We start from the raw sequence: 19312 nt of genomic DNA, 5'->3' as shown, positions 1-19312 counted from the left end.
GATTAGGATTCTGCACCAAAATTTCAGTCTTCCAGAGAAAAAGTTTCATTCTTCAATGATGAAAATTGATGGAATTGGGAATAGGCTTCATGTAAAGGTTAATGCAGCCAGACCCAAGGTTTAAAATCTCATTTCATTTCGGTGTTTCGGTTTGACCGAAATATCTGAAATTTCGGATATTTCAACCAAAATATTGTATTTTTCCTGCAAGATTTTGGCTGTCATTTTTGGTGGGTTTTAGGCCAAATTAAGACTTGAAACTTCATGAAAACCCTATTTTAGGCTATATAAACACATGTAAATGTTCAAATTACAAAAATAATCACCCAAAATGGTGTTTTGGATTTGCATCCTTGATTGGCATAAATAATCCCAATGTATAACTTAGTTAATTACACATACAAATTGTTTAAGACTTTAAGTACTAGAGGACATAATAATTAATAAGCAATTTAAACAAATAAATACTCTGGGAAACATAAAGTCAATGACTCATACGTCATAATATTAAGAACAATAACAGGATGACATCAATTTCCTAATACAAATCAACTAGTCATCAAGTGACTCAAATGTCTACTAATAATAATTAATTAATTACTTTGCCGTCTAAGTTCGGCCCCACTCATAGTCTGGTGGTGCCGATGTGTATTGTTCTCTGACTGTAGGGCATATGAATGTCACATCATAGTCTGGGAGAAGAAATGAGTATAGTCCTCCACAATTACCATGTAAATTCCATCATCGACATGTTGAAGGTAACCTATCCTAGGATATGACCAAAGTGTGAATAACTACCCACTGATCCACTATGATATGACGGCTCTAGGAGCATGTACAGGTACAGCTAGTGGGTTGGGTAGGAGAAGATGTCATCCACAAAAGACGATCCACTAAGTCCCTGTGAGTGGGAGTTGTACTCAAAATTGGGAATGGATGGAGAAGATATATGCTCCCCCAAGTCAATTGCCCATATGGATGTAAATGAGATGACCTGTACTCTGATGGTACTGGAGATGGACTGCTTTCTCCGCAAAAAGATAGGGGGGGGGGGCACGAAAATGCCCACTCGATCTACTGTCCCTATCACCCATACTCAATCCACCAACAGAGCTAGATAAAGTATCAATGTCCATAAGATCAGCCTACCTACTAATACCAGGAGGACATAACTGGCCACAATTCCCTCTCGAGTAAGACTTACGTGAGGCTAGTGTGGGGGCATGTGCACCGTGGTTTGTATCCTGTGTGGTATGATCAAACTGTGTTTCTTTGGTGAATCAGATCGGCTCCTATTGCTCTTCTACCACATACTGCTCTCGCATTCCATCATATGCTTCACCACTACCACCATCATCACCTCCATCATCATCATCATCATCATCATCTCTACGACTACTAGTATGAGTAACTAGCAGTAAAGATCTGCAAGTCTGAGTCTGAGTCCCACCACCTGAGGACATGGACCAGTCATCTCCCTCCTCATCAGCATTGCCACCTGTAGGCTCGAACGGTATGGGTGACGCTTCCTGTGCGTGTACCTAACCCTCTTCAGCCATGAATCATCCACATCAGCACCTATCTGTTAGGTTATTATGGGGTCAGACCTACCTCTAGCCTGATCCAACACTGGTTCACCTCTATCCTGTACCCAATCCACAATAGGATCTTCATCATCTGAATCCACCTAGAAATAATGACGAGATCAATATTTTCCCTGATACCCTCATGTCCCATACGTATGTGTTGCATTTTCAGCCTCAAATTATAATGCACATCACCAAGTCAGATAGACGTTTGGAACCCAATCTGTTTCTCCTCTTGGAGTGGATGAGAAAAAATATACTCCAATTTTATTCACAGCAGGATGCAGAGCATGCCTAGGAGAGGACCTTGATTGCTATTTTCCTTAAATTCTCTGTCATACCCCCATAAAACATCGACTATTCAACTGCATTACAACAAAAAAGGTATGTTAAATTCATTTCACAAGTTCAATACATACGTAATTTAAAGAATAAGATATTGAATTGAGTAACAAGTATCAGCATCACCATGTGTCCGGCCATGATCTACAGCATTGGTTCCAAAACTCCCCAATGCATCCCTGAAACTCTTCATCTATACTCATTTGGAAAATATTTAAAATTAGTAATGACTCGTTACTATTTACTGAGGTAATTCCAAATGAATTATAAACCTCACCTCAGTGTTGCAGATAGCTTGTAATTTACTGTCTAGCTCCAACTTGGCAACTAACTTTCTTCACTACTTCAATAAGACTAGTATTAAACCCAAGCCTATGACTATATCGGTACTTGGGGTTCAAATAGTATGCTGAAAATTCACATTACATATTGGCAATGCCTTACTAGTTACTAATATATCTTTCAAATTAACTTTAAAAGATATAATTGCATTAAAAAAATTACTCACCAGCCTTATGCAGTAGATGCATAAGTTGATTCTCCCAGCGATCATTGATAATTTTGAGGAAGTGTTTGCTACCTCATGGATTTGCATTGTACACACTTTCTCATTCATCAAGTCTATGGCAACATACAAATGTGGCATGGTTGGCCCCTTAAGAGCAAAGTAAACTATATGCAAAACCTTAATCACTGGGTCCAAAATTTATACCACTTTATGCAGCTTTGTCCAAAAGTCATCTGATGAAATGGTAGCATGTGCTTCCCTACCACTTTAGGTATTGGACCCATTCCAGTCAAACCACTCTTCATAAACAAATATAGCTCTAAGTTCGGACTTATTGGTTTCAATACTCCTGAGTGCAATGTAGTTGTTGGTGAATCTAGTTATGCCCGGCCTCACCAAGTCACCCCCACACTTCTCCTCCAAGAGGTTTAATGCAAACCCGTGGTTGTATATAAAATTGGTCATTTGTCTTGCCTTTTCCACAACACTCTGTACCAATTTGATCTTCCCCATATCCTTCATCATGAGGTCTATACAATGGGTAGCACAAGGTGTCCAAAACAGCTGATACTTATTATTACTCATCAACCTCTCACCGGCCTTTTTGTAGTTGCTTCTATTGTCTGTGACAACCTAGACAACGTTCTCCACTCCTATCTCTACTACCACCTCCTTCAACAACTTGTAGATATATTTTGCATCCTTTTTGTCCTTGGATGCATCCACAGACTTGAGAAATATTACTCTCCCATCACAATACACCATAAAATTGATGATGGACTTTCTTGTAAGACCAGTCCAACCATCACACATGATATTCACCTCATAGCTCTCCCACATCCCCCTCATTTCAGCAATACAGTCTTCAAGCTCACTCTTCTGTTAGGGCAAATAAACATTCATGATCTCATATAGGGCGGGCCCCTTATACCCTGAGCCAACCTCAGTAATGGAAACTATCATAGTCTGATAAAAGGGGCCTTATACAGTATTTGTTGGGACGGTATTGTATAACATCCACTTAGCTATAGATTCCTTCGCTATCCCTTTCTTCTGAGCTCCCTTTATCGTAGGTTGCATGTTGCCTTTCTTCCTGTAAACGCTAGGATCCTGGTGTAGTGGGGTGTCAAATTGTGGTGATACTATTGGAGGTGGTGGAGGCACAGCTGCCCTCGTACTATGTGATCTCCTAAAGGGATTAGGCAACGCAGGCTGCCTACTACCTACTCTAGAGGTACCAGCTCCTCCACTACCACCTACTCTATGTCTCTCCTAATCCTCGTGATAAGTGGATATGCTCTTCAACTCTGCCCGTCTCCAATCCCTAGCCTCTTGCTTAGTCTGTATATCATCAGGAACATAGGTAGGATCATCACTATCATCATCATCATCATATTCAACATCATCGTAATCTCCCAATGTACTCCTCATTGCATCCTCAAGTTCTACCCTTGCCTTCACTCTCTAAGCCTTCTTCTTACTCCCTCCCTTCATGTACTCAATGACGGCCCTAGATACCTCAACAAGGACCATATGACATGAGACCACTTTAGGAGAATTCCCAACCAGATGTTGTTTGAGTCTAGTGACCCCACCTCCCAAAAACTTCTGGTGACAGTAATTGCACTGCGTTTTTCTTTTATCCCCATCAATTGGCACTCCGTGCAACCATGCAATGTCACCCCTAGTGCGCTTGGATGATCTCTGCTCCCCCTGCGCTTGGGTCTGCTCCCCTGCCTTTGCCCTCTGCTTCTGTCATCTATCACAGTCCGCCATAATTTGACTTGTTTATTGTTGCATGAATAAAACAATTCATTAATCACTGTAGCACATCAACTCTTTTAGTTTGAGAGCACTAAAACAAGTATATAGCTATTTAGTATTTTTTTTTCCCCTAACCCATGTATTTCTCATATTTAAAAACAATTTTTTAAATATTTTTCAAATAAATATTGGCCTAGCATAACAAAACCGAAAATGATATGCAATGCGCAGCACTTCAAAAACAAGTAGAATTTACTTTCATATTTTTCATTAATTTTCAAACCAACACCGCATATTTTTCCCTATTTCCTTTTTTTAAATATTAAATAATATTCATAATTTCCGAAAATTAAAATAATTAATTTTTGGCAGAAAATATTTTCGACACCGTGAGGCCGTAAATCAGCCAATGGTGTCTAACATAAATTTAATTGATCCCCATACAGTTTACATAACCTCTATTTTTTTTTAGATTTTTGTTGTAGGAAAATCAAATTTTTGAAGCAAAAAATAAAAAAAAAAATAATATATACAGAAAAATATTTGACACCGTGAGGTTGTAGATCTGCCTCCGGTGTCTGACATATAACAATTTCATCACAAACAAACATGTATTGATCATGTTTTTTTCAAAAAAACCATTTTTGCCAAAAATGGTTTTACCTAAAATAGTGGAAAGGCTTCACTGATGTGCTAAGAAGGTTCAATACTGTGTTTTCCAAGTGATTCCAGCGTAGATGTGGTGAAGATTCGAAGATGAAATCAAAAATCACCAAAAATAAGTGAGAGAGGAAGAAATGGGAGGAAAAAAAGTGAAAAAACCAAGACTTGTGAGATCTTGTCTTTTTATAAAGTAAGTTTGTAACATCTTGCCGAAATTTCGGCGAGATGTTACAAACAGTCGAAATATTGGTATATGTCCGAAATTTCTATCGAGTTTTTGCATTTTTTCAATTCAAAGTTACGTTTCACTTCAGCTCGACCAAAATACTCGAAAATTCCGAGATTTCGACCGAGACGAAACGAGTTTTTGTTATATGGTCAGACCTCTCTCAACTCCTACTCAGACACAAGACTACTCTCCTAACTTAGTCTAAAGTATTATAACCCATAACACAACAACTTATTTTCTTAGATTTCTTGGAAAGCCTGAATAGAATGTAAAGTAGAGAAGAACAACATCCAGATAAAGAGAGATGTAAAAATAATAACTATTACAAAGAAGCATACAGAAACTCTTAAAGTGGGGTTGTTAATCACTATCAGAATATAAGAGATATAGGGGGCATTAGCACAGGCATTGGGCCCCAAAGAGGGTGGCAAGTCCAGTGAACACACTGGGCCCCCTATGGATAAAGATTTAAGAACAGTGGCTTCAGGATAGATATACTGAGACAGCAAAGGGTAAAATCTGTAGAAGTAGTTCAAAGAACAAAAACAACAAAATATAACAAAGAATAATAAAAGGGAAAATAAGAAGAGATATATTGAATGGAATCAGCACCCAAAGGCAATGATAGCATCAGACATTCATGAAGAAATGAGATTAGGATTCTGCACCAAAATTTCAGTCTTCCAGAGAAAAAGTTTCATTCTTCAATGATGAGAATTAATGGAATTGGGAATAGGCCTCATGTAAAGGTTAATGCAGCCAGACCTATCTCAACTCCTAGACACAAGACTACTAAAATCTCCTAACTTAATCTAAAGTATTATAACCCATAACACAACTACTTATTTTCTTAGATTTCATGGAAAGCCTGAATAGAATGTAAAGTAGAGAAAAACAACATCCAGACAAAGAGAGATGTAAAAGTAATAACTATTACAAAGAAGAATACAGAAACTCTTAAAGTGAGGTTGTTAATCACTATCAGAATATAAAAGATATAGGGGTATTAGCACAGGCATTGGGTCCCTAAGAGGGGGGCAAGTCCAGTGAACACACTGGGCCCCCTATGGATGCCAAGTGGAACATGGTCTCTTCTTTCTCTGATTATTTCCTATATCTCTTGTGTACTTTTGTTTAAGATAAAAACAAGGTGTGAAATTTGCCAAGGTCGAACGCCCCAAGAGAACAAAGGAAAAACAAAAGCAAAAAAATGAAACAGCTAAGGAAACCCCCTCCATTCTCAACACAACCACCAGATTCAGTAACATTAGACAAAATCAAGATGACTGGCAAAAATTATGAATCAGTTGCCTTCTAACATATGAATGCTCCCTTCCCAGCATTAGCTTGCTTTCCGGAAAGCCCGTAGAGAAAACATTGATTGGGTGCTGCTAGGACTCTTTTGGGCAGATGAATTGTCAATATGAGAAACGATTCGCAACACTGAATGCATTTCCTTTTCTTTTTCACCGTCTTCTTAGTCCCTGTGGGTTTTTTCTTTTTTTAATATGAATGAAATCCTAATATACGTACAGAATTCCATTTTTTTTCCCAGAAAAGAAAAGATTACATTACATTTATGTTTTGTGTAGGCATGTGAATTGGTTATATTAACAAAATAAATCCATTGATTAACAATATATATTTCACTGCAAAATCCAGACTTTTTTTGGCTCATAAGTCAAACTTGGTTCCTATCAATGCATTACCCCATGGAAAGTTCCGTTCTTTTAGATCTACAAATACAAATAGGTGGATAGATGCATAGATTAGTCCCAAGCAATTTCTATAATCAAAATGTCACACTATGTTCTTGTTTAGCCTGTATACAGCCTGTATACAGCACATGATACTGCAAACCATTTATTTAAACCATTTATTTAAAGCATTTATTTATCTCATACTTGTCTAGGTTTTCTATGCCCTTAAACAGAACAAAAACATTACTACTACTTGTATTTGTTCTTCTTTTTTCATTTTTTATCAGGCTTTCATTTACAAATGTGAAAATCCACACAAATCAGAATTCAATGACATCAAAGTATTTTTGGCATATGATTCTCCAACATGTATAGGATTTTGACTACCTCTTAGCTTCCTGGCCCTAATAATTCTCATACCCTCATTCAAGTTTGGAGTAAACTTCCTAACATCAGGTTGCGACCTAGAGGTAGTGGACTTAGACCATTGGCTTGCTCACTCTTCCAACAAATTCTCCTCTTCATCTGCTTGGAACTTGGTGATATCTAAAACCCCTAAATTTCCTAGTGTAAGTTGGTTTGGTTTAACTCCTTTATCCCTAGACATGGTTTTACCATTTGGTGAGTTATGACCAATTCACTTCCTACTCAAGAGTTTCTTCTGCAGAGAAATTTTTCTATCCATAACTGTTGCCAGTATTGTAACTATTTCAAAAGTGTTTTCATCTTTTCTTCTCCTGTCCTTTCTTCAATTCTGTCTGGAAAAGGAATTATTAGAAAGTGATGGCCCCATCCTAGAGCTATCCTTTCTTTTGACAGAGAATGGATGTGGATCCTGAAAATTTTCAATGGTAAAACACCTTACGACAACATTGGTAAGTTGGCTTTTAGTGTTGTGATTCATCATGTTTGGTGGGAAAGAAACAAAAAAAGATTCCTTCGCATTAGTTCAGTGAGCTCAAACACTATAAAAAAAAGAGACATTTTGTTTCTTCTTGTGATCTCCCTACCATTTCTCCCCCTGGCTTTAGATGTATCATCTTTTGATCATTGTTTCTTCCCCCTCCCCCTTGTTTTTGTGTATCCCCCTTTTTTCGTAAATTGTTTCTCCCCCTCTTTTTTATGTATCATCTTTTTTATAGTTGTTTTATTCATTTGGGGCTACTACTTGGCCAGCCAATTTGGTTGTGTTGTATTTTGCTTCTTTCTTTAATATATTTTTCATTAGGGAAAGCTTAGCCTATTGAAAATACAAGCCCATCTGAGTGGGGGAGGGCCAGAGGTGGTAAGTACTATTTTCTTAATTATCAATGATTCGGGTCAAAACTTACTTTCCCTGTTTAATCTTTCTAGTTTGGCCTAATTGTGTTCAAATGTTGTAGTCCCTTGGTTCAAATTCAGCCACTAACGCAGGAATTAAAAAAGGATGAAAAAGAAGATATCTTTAATCCAAAAAATTAAGTCATGGTACTCCGACATTAACAACATAACAGGATGGGGAGAAATAGCAACCATAAACCAACAAAATTGAACTAAAGCACCTTAATTCTGCCAGAGAAAAAAAAATCCAATAAATAAAGAGAATAATATATCATTAAAATAAGACTTAGGCAGGAAAAAGAACTAAAAACAAAGGTCAAATAATCAAAGCAAAGCAATATAATGGAAGAACCCAAATTCAGTTCGCAAGGTACACAAAATCAGAACACAACAATGCAGCAATTCAGCAAAGTTGGGCATCAACATGCACAAAATTAGCATGCAACTAAAGAATTACAAGGAAGAAAACATAACAAAAGGACAAAACAAGCCAAACGAACTTACACACTAGCATCTTCTCTTCCAAGAAGCTTGACCGGGGTTCCCGATCTGGGTGACATGAGGTGAGAAGCAGAGAGCTCATTTGGGCCGAGGATCCTCCCTGGCCACCAAGAGCCATTCCTCCGCCGAACCCAAACAATACTTCCTACGCTGCAATCAACCCCAACCGTTCCTTGCAAACCGTCTGAAATCCTCATCTCTCTCTCTCTCTCCTCTGTCTTCCCCAACCCAACCCCCCCCCCCAAAAAAATGGGGGAAAATGTAAAAAAATAAAAAGAAGAAACCCTTTAATGAAATCGAAGGAGACGATGATTTTGGTGACTCAGAGGCTCAAATCACCGACCTGCTCAATCCCCGCCAAATGAGAGAGAGAAATCGCAATGACGGCAGGGGATCGGTGAATCGCCATTTCTGGTAAATCCAATTGTGTGGGTTGATGTTAGGGTTTATATTAACATTAAAACCCGCGAGAATCACATTCCTAGGGTTTTGAAGGTGTCCCATTGACATACCCTCTCTGCTCCACTTCGATTTGCAGACATATGGATCATAAAAGCCTTTTTCCGCTGTCTCCCTCTCTCTCTCTCTCTCTCCACTTTTTTTTTATTTTTTAAAACGCGGGTTTTAAGCAGAGAACACCTCTCGCTCGCTTTGGCTTTTGACACACAGAGAGTGTGAAAGGAGGATGGGTTCGACCCGGGTTGGATTTAAACCGGGATATCTGAAGTACGGATTGAAATACGCTAAATGGTATTGTCCAATTAAAATTCAAAAAAAATTATGGAATCATCTAAAAATAGGTTTCAATTTACCAAATTATCCACTCAATTCATCTTTATTTCAATGAATTTAATTAAGACAAGTATAAGTAGGGAGAGGATTCCCAATGATGCCAATGTGGAGGGAATTTGCATGCCTCATTTTAACGACCTGGATCCGATCAAGGTGATAAGTCCCATCATCACGAACGCCGACCACATACGGTCACAAAGTTCCATATAAATTAAAACCGAACGATGTCCCAGATCATTCACTTTAAACACATGTGGAAGCAACTTCATTATGTAAAACATTCTCATAAGTTAGTGGCAGAAAACATAGTAGATATCTGCAGTCTATTACTTGTCCAAACAAGTGGTACATTATATATTACATAACCCTTTTAAAACATTAGCTTTAAAACATCAAATTATTTCCACTATCTAGACAACTTCATTAGACAAACGGTTCCTAAAATATAAACTATATACTTTCAAAAGATAACAAAAGATCTATAATATCATCAGAATTCTCCACCTCCAACATCATCCACGAAGTACACCTCGTCAACTATAAAAAGGTTAACTTGATTGGGGTGAGCTTGCACCCAGTGGGGTACAATATACATTACACATAGGCACAAGTATCATATAGATAAGTTACAAGCATTAAATACTAAGCAACTGCCATGAATACTTATACCGGCAAAACAATCCGATGAACAAACAACTAGTTTAAATCAAGGCAAACCAAACATGATAAACGAATCCCACAATGTCCCATTCCACCAGGATGATTCGTGCATCAAATCCAGTTTACAATCATACAACATGGAAAATTCATTAATTAACTATGTTCAGACATGGTCATTTGTGAACTACCGTGTGCATATATTTACATTGTCTTGCTGGATTACTTGACAGAACAAGCAGTAGAATAACTCTCGCTCGATTACTTGTGAAAAGGCTCCAGAATAAATCTCACTAGATCACCTTTTTATAGGCTCTAGAATAAATCTCACTGGTTTACTTGTTGGAGAGAGCTCTAGAATATATCTCGCTAGATCACCTTTGAACAGGATCTAGGTTAAATCTTGCTAGATTACTTGTCAAAACAATTTCTGGAATATCTCTCACTAGATTACTCGTCCGAACAAGCTCCAGATTAAATCTTGTCCAGGGTGTTACTGTTACACTTGTACCCAAACCAATATAATTTGAACTATTTTATAATAGGTGCTGCCCCAACGAATGTCAACACCAATACGTGTGGGCTGTAGCAGTCAAGGAGTCAAGTATGATTGCTGACTACCCTCCGTGCACATGCTCTTGGTGTGAAGAGAGCAGAAGAAGATATCCACATAAACTTCCAGATGATTGGTGGTAAGTAACCTAATCATGTGGTGTTAACCTACAAATGCATGGTATAGTGACATCATTTTACTGTGCACAATCCCTACTAAAATACTCTTGAGAGTAGGCTAGAACACTAGAGAAAATTCATTTTATACAGTAGATATGATCGATTGATTGATCATTAATCATCTGGACAACGTCATCCGGAGGGTTCTGAAACCCCTAGTAATGAATTTCTCTCTATGGGACCCAATGCTTCGAGTTAAGCTCTCAATCATGTGTTCCAGCGTATTGGGAGATCCATTTACAACTTCATACCCCATATGAAGCCAAGGTGGTGAGCCCACATGGTTCAAGTAGAGAAATAATGAGTTTTGGGAAATAAGTGGCACAAGCCAAATAGACCTTAGTCGCCTTTGTCATAAATTTAAATAAACTCTAAAAAACTCATTTCTCACAATCTCATAAAGTAAAGAAGCAGAAAGAAGAAGAAGGGAAAGGAGGGGAAAGATAGGAAGAGCTTGCAAAGACTACATTTGGCAGCTAGCCTACCTTAATCTAAGGTAAACCACCTGATCCCTACTCTATTTCCTTTCCATTTCTAATGAAATATGACCTAGGGCGTGGTTCCTAGAAATCCAGTGTTTTTCTAATATTAGTCCAAATAGTTGTGTTATTGGTGAGTAATGTACTCACTAGAACCCTTTTAACCTAGGAATTTATAGTTTCTAAGCTGTTATGCTTAAATTTCCTTAAAAACCTAAATACTTTATCTTGGATCAATGAATTGACCATGCACCCTTGATATATGATAGCCATTATGGTTGGTTAGGGTAGATGGGAGGTGGAATGATTTCCTACTCTCCTGTGGAGCTAAATTGACCCTAGATAAGTGGTGGAATAAACCAGAACTAAAAAACAGTCCTTAGATCACCAGCGGTCATTCAGTTCGACCAGAATTGATCATTCGATGGTCAGTCCATCACAGAATTTGAACATTTTGATTTGATCGACCGGTACCTGGTTGATTCATCTGATGGATCATCCAGTACCATCGATCGGTAGACCCAAAATGAGTTATTCCTAAAGCTTTGTGGGGAATCTCTTGGATATCCTTTACCATTTGAATTAACACACTATTACGCGTGAATTAGGTCAGAGACAAACTTCTCGGTGAGGCCTATCAGGGTGTATTTGGGTGTTAGCTCCAAGATATAATTACCAAGTCTTCTGATAAGGTGTGTGGGTTGGTCTGATTTCTTTTATGGAGTGTTTCAATTATAACAACTGTTGTATGAACCATGCATCCATATGATTTAATTGTATGATTGTTGTATCTTGTACTGTATGCTTTAAATTTGTTATGCCTTGACATGTATGTTTTGTATGTGAAATGGGACACGGTGTAGCCGAGGGTGGATTCCGATACCATGGTCACCATACTGTTGTTTGACGATCATTATGCTGCATTCAACTTAGGCTTGGAAATGGATTGCGGTGTGGCTAATGGATGATTCCAATACCGTATTTGCCATACTAACTGTATTTAAATTACATAATTTTGTAATAGAAATATATGTTGCATTAGGCTTGGAAATGGGTTGCGGTGTGTCGGTGGTGCCAGTGGTGCCTTTCAAGACCTCACGATGTCTAAACGCTCCTCCATGGCCTCCATTCGCTCCTCGAACTGTGACTTGAGGTACCTATGCAGGATAGCAAAGTTCTTGTCCATCCTCTTCTCCAGAGCACCAAAACACATTATCATATAACCCCAACTCGGCGGACCAGCTAGCGGATCACTCACAGGTGTTGGTGAAGGAGGCATGCTGGTCTGTGAAGTGGAAGCCCTAGCTGCATGTGAAGTCGAAGGGGCAAAAGTCTCCTAAGTGGGTGTATATGCAGGTGGATCCTATGCAATAGTTGTTGGGATACCTCCACCATGTCCATCATGTCTTCCTCCATCTTCATCATCCTCATCATCATCATGGTGATCATCACCATCACCGTCTCCCTCCTATTCCCTCGCTTCCTCCTCCGCTGGCTTCATGCCTCTTGCACCCTATCTGCTGGGGGTGGTACTGTTACACCCGCACCCGAAATATATCCTAATACTCCGGGTCAAATTAGACTTTTACCAATGGATAATGCCACTATGGCAATGGTCAACGCATGTGACCTTGAATTTAAAATTTTATTATAAGTGTCCCCTCGAAGTCCTGGAAGTACGGGTCAAAGCCCCGCAACTTTCCTTAAGATTTGGGCCCTGACAGCAACAACGGAGTCACGAACGGACTCACTCAACTAGTTCCGTTCGTGGATTCGTCCATATTGTTTCTTTCCCTTTTGAAGTGTTTTTGTGTGGGACCCACGTCCCCGTGTCCCGGACACCATAGCTAGACCTTCGGACAATATGGACTCCCACCCTTACCGTCAATTGATTAGTTGGGTCATGAAAGTGGGCCCACAAGACTTAACTTAAGTAAATAATGAATTCTTCTACTTAGCTTGGACCAAACAAGCCCTAGAATTAATGTGTCCTTATGAGACTTAGGGCAGACCCAAACATGTCCTAACTATATAGACTAATTAGGTGGTAACCTGGGCCAAACAGGCCCTAAGGCCCATTTAAACCTAGAAGACTATCTTATATCCTAGAGACACTTAGGCAAACAGCCCCTAAGGCCTCTTTTTGTCTTTAAAAGATAAGGCATAAGCCTCATATTCTCCTATCTCTTCCCCTCTAAGCCAAACCGTGGAGGAGAAGAGACAAGGAAGAAGAAGAAGAAGAAGTAGGAAGAGGAATGAGAGGGGAAGGGAAGAAGATGGAAGGGGTGCCAAAGGGGATTGGCTGCCCTACCTCTCCTCCTCCTGTTGTTCGATCAAGGCTTGAAGAAAAGAATAAAAAGGGGAGGAGGAGAAAGGAGAAGATGGATCTTCAAGGCTGGCTAGGGCTGGGATTGGAGCTCCACTCACCAAGGTAAGCTCTAACTCTTGATACCCCCCTCTTCTCCTTGTACATTCTTAATTTGAAGTAGATCCCTTGAGCTTGAGCTAACCTAGGGTTCCATTCGGGACTCAAGGTGAGGCTTAACCCTTAAATGGAGCTCTAATGGTGATGACCAAACCCTAATAGAGGCTTCCATTAGTTGCCTTAAAGCCATTGTTGCTGATCCCTTGATGTTAAACCACCAAACCCTACCCTTGGACCCGATGGAGCTAAACCCTTATGTGATCTTGGATCCATGAGGTAAGCCCAGGTTCTAGTGACCCTAGGGAGACCTAGGACACCCCCTCCAAACCCTTATGTGATCTTGGATACATCTTGGATCCATGATATTGTTCTCACTATTGTATCGGGTTACGGTGTCGGATGTACCGGTACTGGAACCCCAGAATTTGCTTATGAAATTTATTATCTGTCATCCTGATCTGTATGCGTTGTGCCGTGCTGATACCCGGGTACAAGATGCAATGGGACGTTGATGCACCAGAATACCTCTCGGGACGATAGGACTTACATGTACTATATCTGTGGCTAGGATTTTTGCTCCCTTATGCTACGACCCTTACCAACAGGGGTTTATATGTTGGATAGTCTGAGCACCTGTTACCTGTGGGGGAGAGAGGCTAGGTCAGGGGTAGTGATGGCTATCGGGGTCTGCCACTAGGTGGTCTGATGGCTTCTACCGGTGTAGGCTCCCTCATGATAACTGAGGTTTCATTGGGGCGATAAGTTAAGTGACCCTCAGTGTCTCCTGAGTTATCACAATAGCATACGCTTGACTTAGAATTTGTGTGCTAGGTGGAAAATGAATCTAATATTTACATGCATCATGAATTGTTTGAAATTGCGTGTTTGTGTGTATGTGCATTCCCCTTTGCTCTCTCACTAGCTTGTGGAGCTAACCCCATTGCGCAACCCCTTTTTAGTTGATATGAAGATAACCACTTGATGAGCACCTATGGAGGCAAATCAAGCGAAGCCGGTGGATGGGACTTGGATATCGATGTACACCTATCATACTCCAAACCACCCCTAGGAGGATTGGGTAGGTGACCCAAATTGCATAACGGCAATCCGCCAAATCCCACGGATCTAGAAGCAGTGCTTACATTCACAGAACCACATTCATCTCATTACCATAGTAAGATCAGAGTGTTGCAGTAAAACTACAATTTCAATAAATAAAAGAAGCATAGTGATATGGGGAAATGATGATAATATATACATAAAAGGTTTGCACATTTCCCACCAACCCACAAACATAAAGACAAAGCTGACAAGAACAAAACCACATACATAAATATATACAGGGTGAGCATACTCAACCCCAAAAAGAAAAGAAAGTAAAAACTACAACAGGGCCACAGTCAGAACGGGGATGAACTCCTAGCAAGAACAAAAAGGAGTTCCCAAAACAAAAAGCATTAGAAGCACTCCTCAACGGTCTTCATCAATGACCACCGAGAAAGTATGCAGGATCAGTATGACCTCCGTCGGGGTCCACACCAACATCATCGTAACAACCAGGATTCTCCTCCTCGAGATAAGTCTCCATGCCACAGTGGCATCGATCTGCAAAATCATCTAAGAAAAACATTGTATAACAGAGTGTGAGCCCCACTGAGCTCGTGAGCAAATAACATCAATCATGCATGCACATGCAATCACAATTCACAGTTCATATGATCCTACATGATATGCAAGTCCAGATTATTTATTAGCCACCTAACAATACAACTAAGTCAGGTTAGTGCTACTATAATCCCCAATACATGTATCCCTAGTGCGGGCTTCTAACCCCTTCCAGTGATACACCCATTGAGTTGTCAGAGAGGACCAGTCAGCTCCTGCATCAGTCACCAAGGTCAGCCCGACCAACCCTTTGTGATTAGCCCATGGGACAATCCATTTCTTTTCTCTTTTCCTTTCTTTTCTGGCTCGTAGCCCATATTCACCATTCCGGTGTTCTTTCATTTCTTTTCAATCACCATTCCGATGTTCTTTTCAGTTCTTTTCTCTTTTTCTCATATACATATGGTCGCCCCTACAGGTATCCAACACCTTAACCCCTGTTGGCAAGGGTGCATAGCACGGGTGATGAAACTCTAACCCCATGTCTATATGGCATCGTATGAGTCGAGTGGTGTCAACTGCATCCCATTCTACGGGCTACCACAGGCCTCATTTCCAAGCCAACTACAACATCTAGTCTAACATTCACAATCATCATATAAAATTCACAGTGTTGATCAACAAACAGTCATTATGCGGTGATTTGAGTAATTTGAACAGAAGTAAATAACACAGCATATATAATTCAATTCTTATTAGCTGGCATAGCATCATAATTACACATGCACATATGATAGTATTATTCACTCACCTGAGTTTGGTTCTAAATACTCGGTTGCAAACTCAGTTCTAATAGCAGTCTGGTTGTTGACCTCGAGTGCGGGATCAATTCCTAGATAAAAATCAAAAGTTGTCATATTAAGTTTTCAGCCTATCATTGGTACTCCTAGGGTTAACCTAAGCTTACTGGGTTGACCCGGTGTTCAGTTGGTTCACACTTGGAATCACTGGGCCTTGCACTGGGCCTTAGGTCATGTCCCGGTGCATCACCCAGTGTCAGTGGCACAAGGGTAAAATAGTCATTTTCATTAGTTGTACCTGACCCTAGGTCATATCAAGTCCACAGTGCTGTCCACAACTTGCCTGTGCTGCAGGACCAAGCACAGCAGGGTTTCTTTCACTTGCGGGACCCACTAGGGTTCCAAAGTATTCCTTGATCATAAATAGATGTGGGGAAGGGCTTTTTGGTCATTTCCCAACCCCCCACAGTGTCATAGGGCCAATGGGTGAAGTTCCCAAAGCCAAATCACCATTTTAGTAATTTTCCATTCACTGGGTGATAGCTCTGAGCGATGTCTGCATCGCCCAAAGGCTGCAATCGACATTTGGGCTGAGTTCCCAAGGTTGGGCCCACAGGGCTGAGGTCAAATTGATCCTCTGCATGTCAGGGGGGTTAGGTAGCCCCTGGGATGACCTTCAATTTGATCCTAATGGATCCCCCACTAGGCCCACCATCAGGCTGCCAATGGCTGCCCAAACAACCCAGTGAATAGTATCATAGGGTTTTTCTCAATCTTGGAATTCAATTCCAGCCACATGCAAGGCTGGAAACGGATGCAAAACAGGGTTTCATGGCTGTGATTACCTAGGGTTAAGTCTGTGCAGCCTTAGCTTGCACCCGGGGTTCCAAATCATGGGGCAACAGGGCAATCTAGCAGTGCAGCTGTGCACAGTCAGTTTCGGTTCCCACAAACAGCATATCAGCCCACTGAAATTACACCTAGATCACAGATCTTCCATGCACAAAGCTTGCATGGCAGATCTAGAGCTGTTCTGGGCAAACCCTAGCTGTTCAGGGCTGCCCAGGGAGCAAAAACACAGTAAACACAGAGAAGAGATGGGGACAACAGATATAGGCATACATGTTTATACCTGAGATGGCTGAGAGAGGGCTCGGTTCCAGCTGTGATGGGTGGCAGCACCTCCCCCCTTCCTTCTTCTTCCTTCTTCCTTCTCCTTCTTCTTTTTCTCCTTTCTTCCCTCTCTTCTCTCCCACAGTTTTTAGATATGTCATGGGCTCTAAAATGAGCCCAAGGCCACCTATTTATAGGCTCAACCCTCACTGAGGCCTATTTGCCTGAGAAAGCCTCTTTTAAAAATCAATTTTTAAACTGATTCTGGGCACACTGGTGGGGTCCACAGTGAACCAAGGGTATGAGGTGGTCCCTCAGACTTCCCTCTATCCATGGAGGGTGCCCATGTTCATATTGGGTGGTCCCCATAATTAAATATTATTAAAAATGTACTGTTTCACTCACTGGGTGATGTCACTGGGCCTTGCTGCATCGCCCAGTGCCATCGTCCAGAGAATTCCAGCAAGCAGAAATTTAATGGGCTCGCATAGGGGTTTGACCCTTGGTTGGGGTATTGTCCCCACATGCCATCTAGGGGTTTTTGCACATTTTTATAGAGGTGGGTCCCACCATTATAAGGAGGAGAGAGATTACCTGGGATCCAAACCATATATCAGGCAATGAGTTGTACATTTGCAGGGGTCTGTTGTCCACCTACTGACAGGCATGTAAGATGATCCACACAAGGTTTCTTCATCAATCCAAGTCACTGGGGTGATGCTCCACAATGATCCTGGTTGGCTGATCAGGGGTTCCTGTCCTTCATTCAAAATTTACAGTCAGCCAGGGGCAGGGTTTGACAACACCCAAGAATGGTGCCCTAGTGGCGTGATTTAATTATTTATTCCTGTATTCATCTTCATTCATGTATAAACTTGATGTGTATTTAAACGGAGGTAAATGGATGGTTACGGGATATTGCAATTATATTATGAGTTATCATTAGAGAACCGATGCTCTATCTTTACATGATTTAAATGAATTTTGCTTCTGCTAACTCTATAATTGGAACGATTTATTCCATTGGATATGCTCCCTAATGTTATCATGGCTTGATAACAGGATGGACTGTGACTTGGGACATTGTATCTATGATCCTGTTAGTATTGGGATGACACTTGTTGTCCCAGTCACCTCCTTATTATTGTAAAAGATCTTCATTAGGATGGGGGGCATGATAGAGTGGTATCAGAGCAATGATGCTTTGCACCGACCACAGTCAGGCGTAACCTCTTGATTTACTCTCCATAATTAGGTTCCAAATTAAAAATCTCAAGAGCATAAATAAGTGTATGCAGTCATAGGAGAAGACTGATTATGGCGAAATTGAGAACCTAGATGATAATAGGCAAACATGGAATTTAGGACTTAAAACTTAGGTTGTTATGTGATAACTGTGACACTGATTTGTTAGGTCCTAAGTGAGTGTTAAATAGTCAATCAATTATGACAACCCACAGTTATCAAAAATGATCCAGATGAGGGAAATAAGTAAATATATAAACATATATATATATATAAAACTAAATTCAACTACCAGATTGTTCCAAATTCTCCCTTGGGAGTGATTGTGACCCTCCCAAATCAAAATACATAATTCCATCCTTCCCAACTCAAAGTACTTACCTTCATAATTACCAAACTTCTAGACCAGTTGATCAAAAAAAAAAAAGAAGAGAAAAGCAAGAAAGTAAAGAAAAGCTAAAAGAAAAGAGTTCCAACATCCACTCAAAGACAAGCAAACAAAAGGTCTAAATAAACAACTCCAAATTTTGTGGGAGACAAGTGGGCTAATCCTCCATGCCATCGCGATCATCAGTCCTCTCGCCACCACCATGGCCGAGAAAGGTGCTGATGTCATTCAATTCCTTCTCCATTCTCTTGAGATGTTGAACCTGAGAGGAGAACTATTTCTTGACATCTTCAAAACCTTCCATCATCCTAAGGTTCATCCACCTGATCGCCAATAGAACATCACTCCCACCTCCCTCTCGAGCACCAGAAGTCCCAGCAGCGTATGGTCCGGATCCCATGAATTCAATGTCATCATCCTCCTCATCGATCTCTTGGGGCCCTCCACCCTCCCCATATCTGAC

The 19312-nt window shown here is 40.4% G+C and overlaps 1 protein-coding gene across 1 annotated transcript in view; it reads right to left on the bottom strand.

The window, feature by feature from the left end:
• LOC122665093 (uncharacterized protein At1g51745) overlaps positions 1-9175 on the bottom strand; it is a 48984-nt gene extending 39809 nt beyond the window's left edge. Inside the window, exon 1 of the mRNA XM_043861157.1 lies at positions 8617-9175. Within this exon, the coding sequence (XP_043717092.1) occupies positions 8617-8810 (194 nt within the window). The 5' untranslated portion in view covers positions 8811-9175. The remainder of the gene's footprint in view (positions 1-8616) is intronic.
• Positions 9176-19312: the final 10137 nt, after the last annotated feature.

This window comes from Telopea speciosissima, chromosome 6 (genome assembly GCF_018873765.1).
Source record: "Telopea speciosissima isolate NSW1024214 ecotype Mountain lineage chromosome 6, Tspe_v1, whole genome shotgun sequence".
Taxonomy (NCBI): Eukaryota; Viridiplantae; Streptophyta; class Magnoliopsida; order Proteales; family Proteaceae; genus Telopea; species Telopea speciosissima.
Note: the sequence above shows the minus strand (reverse complement) of the source record. Positions and strands in the feature narration are given on the sequence as shown.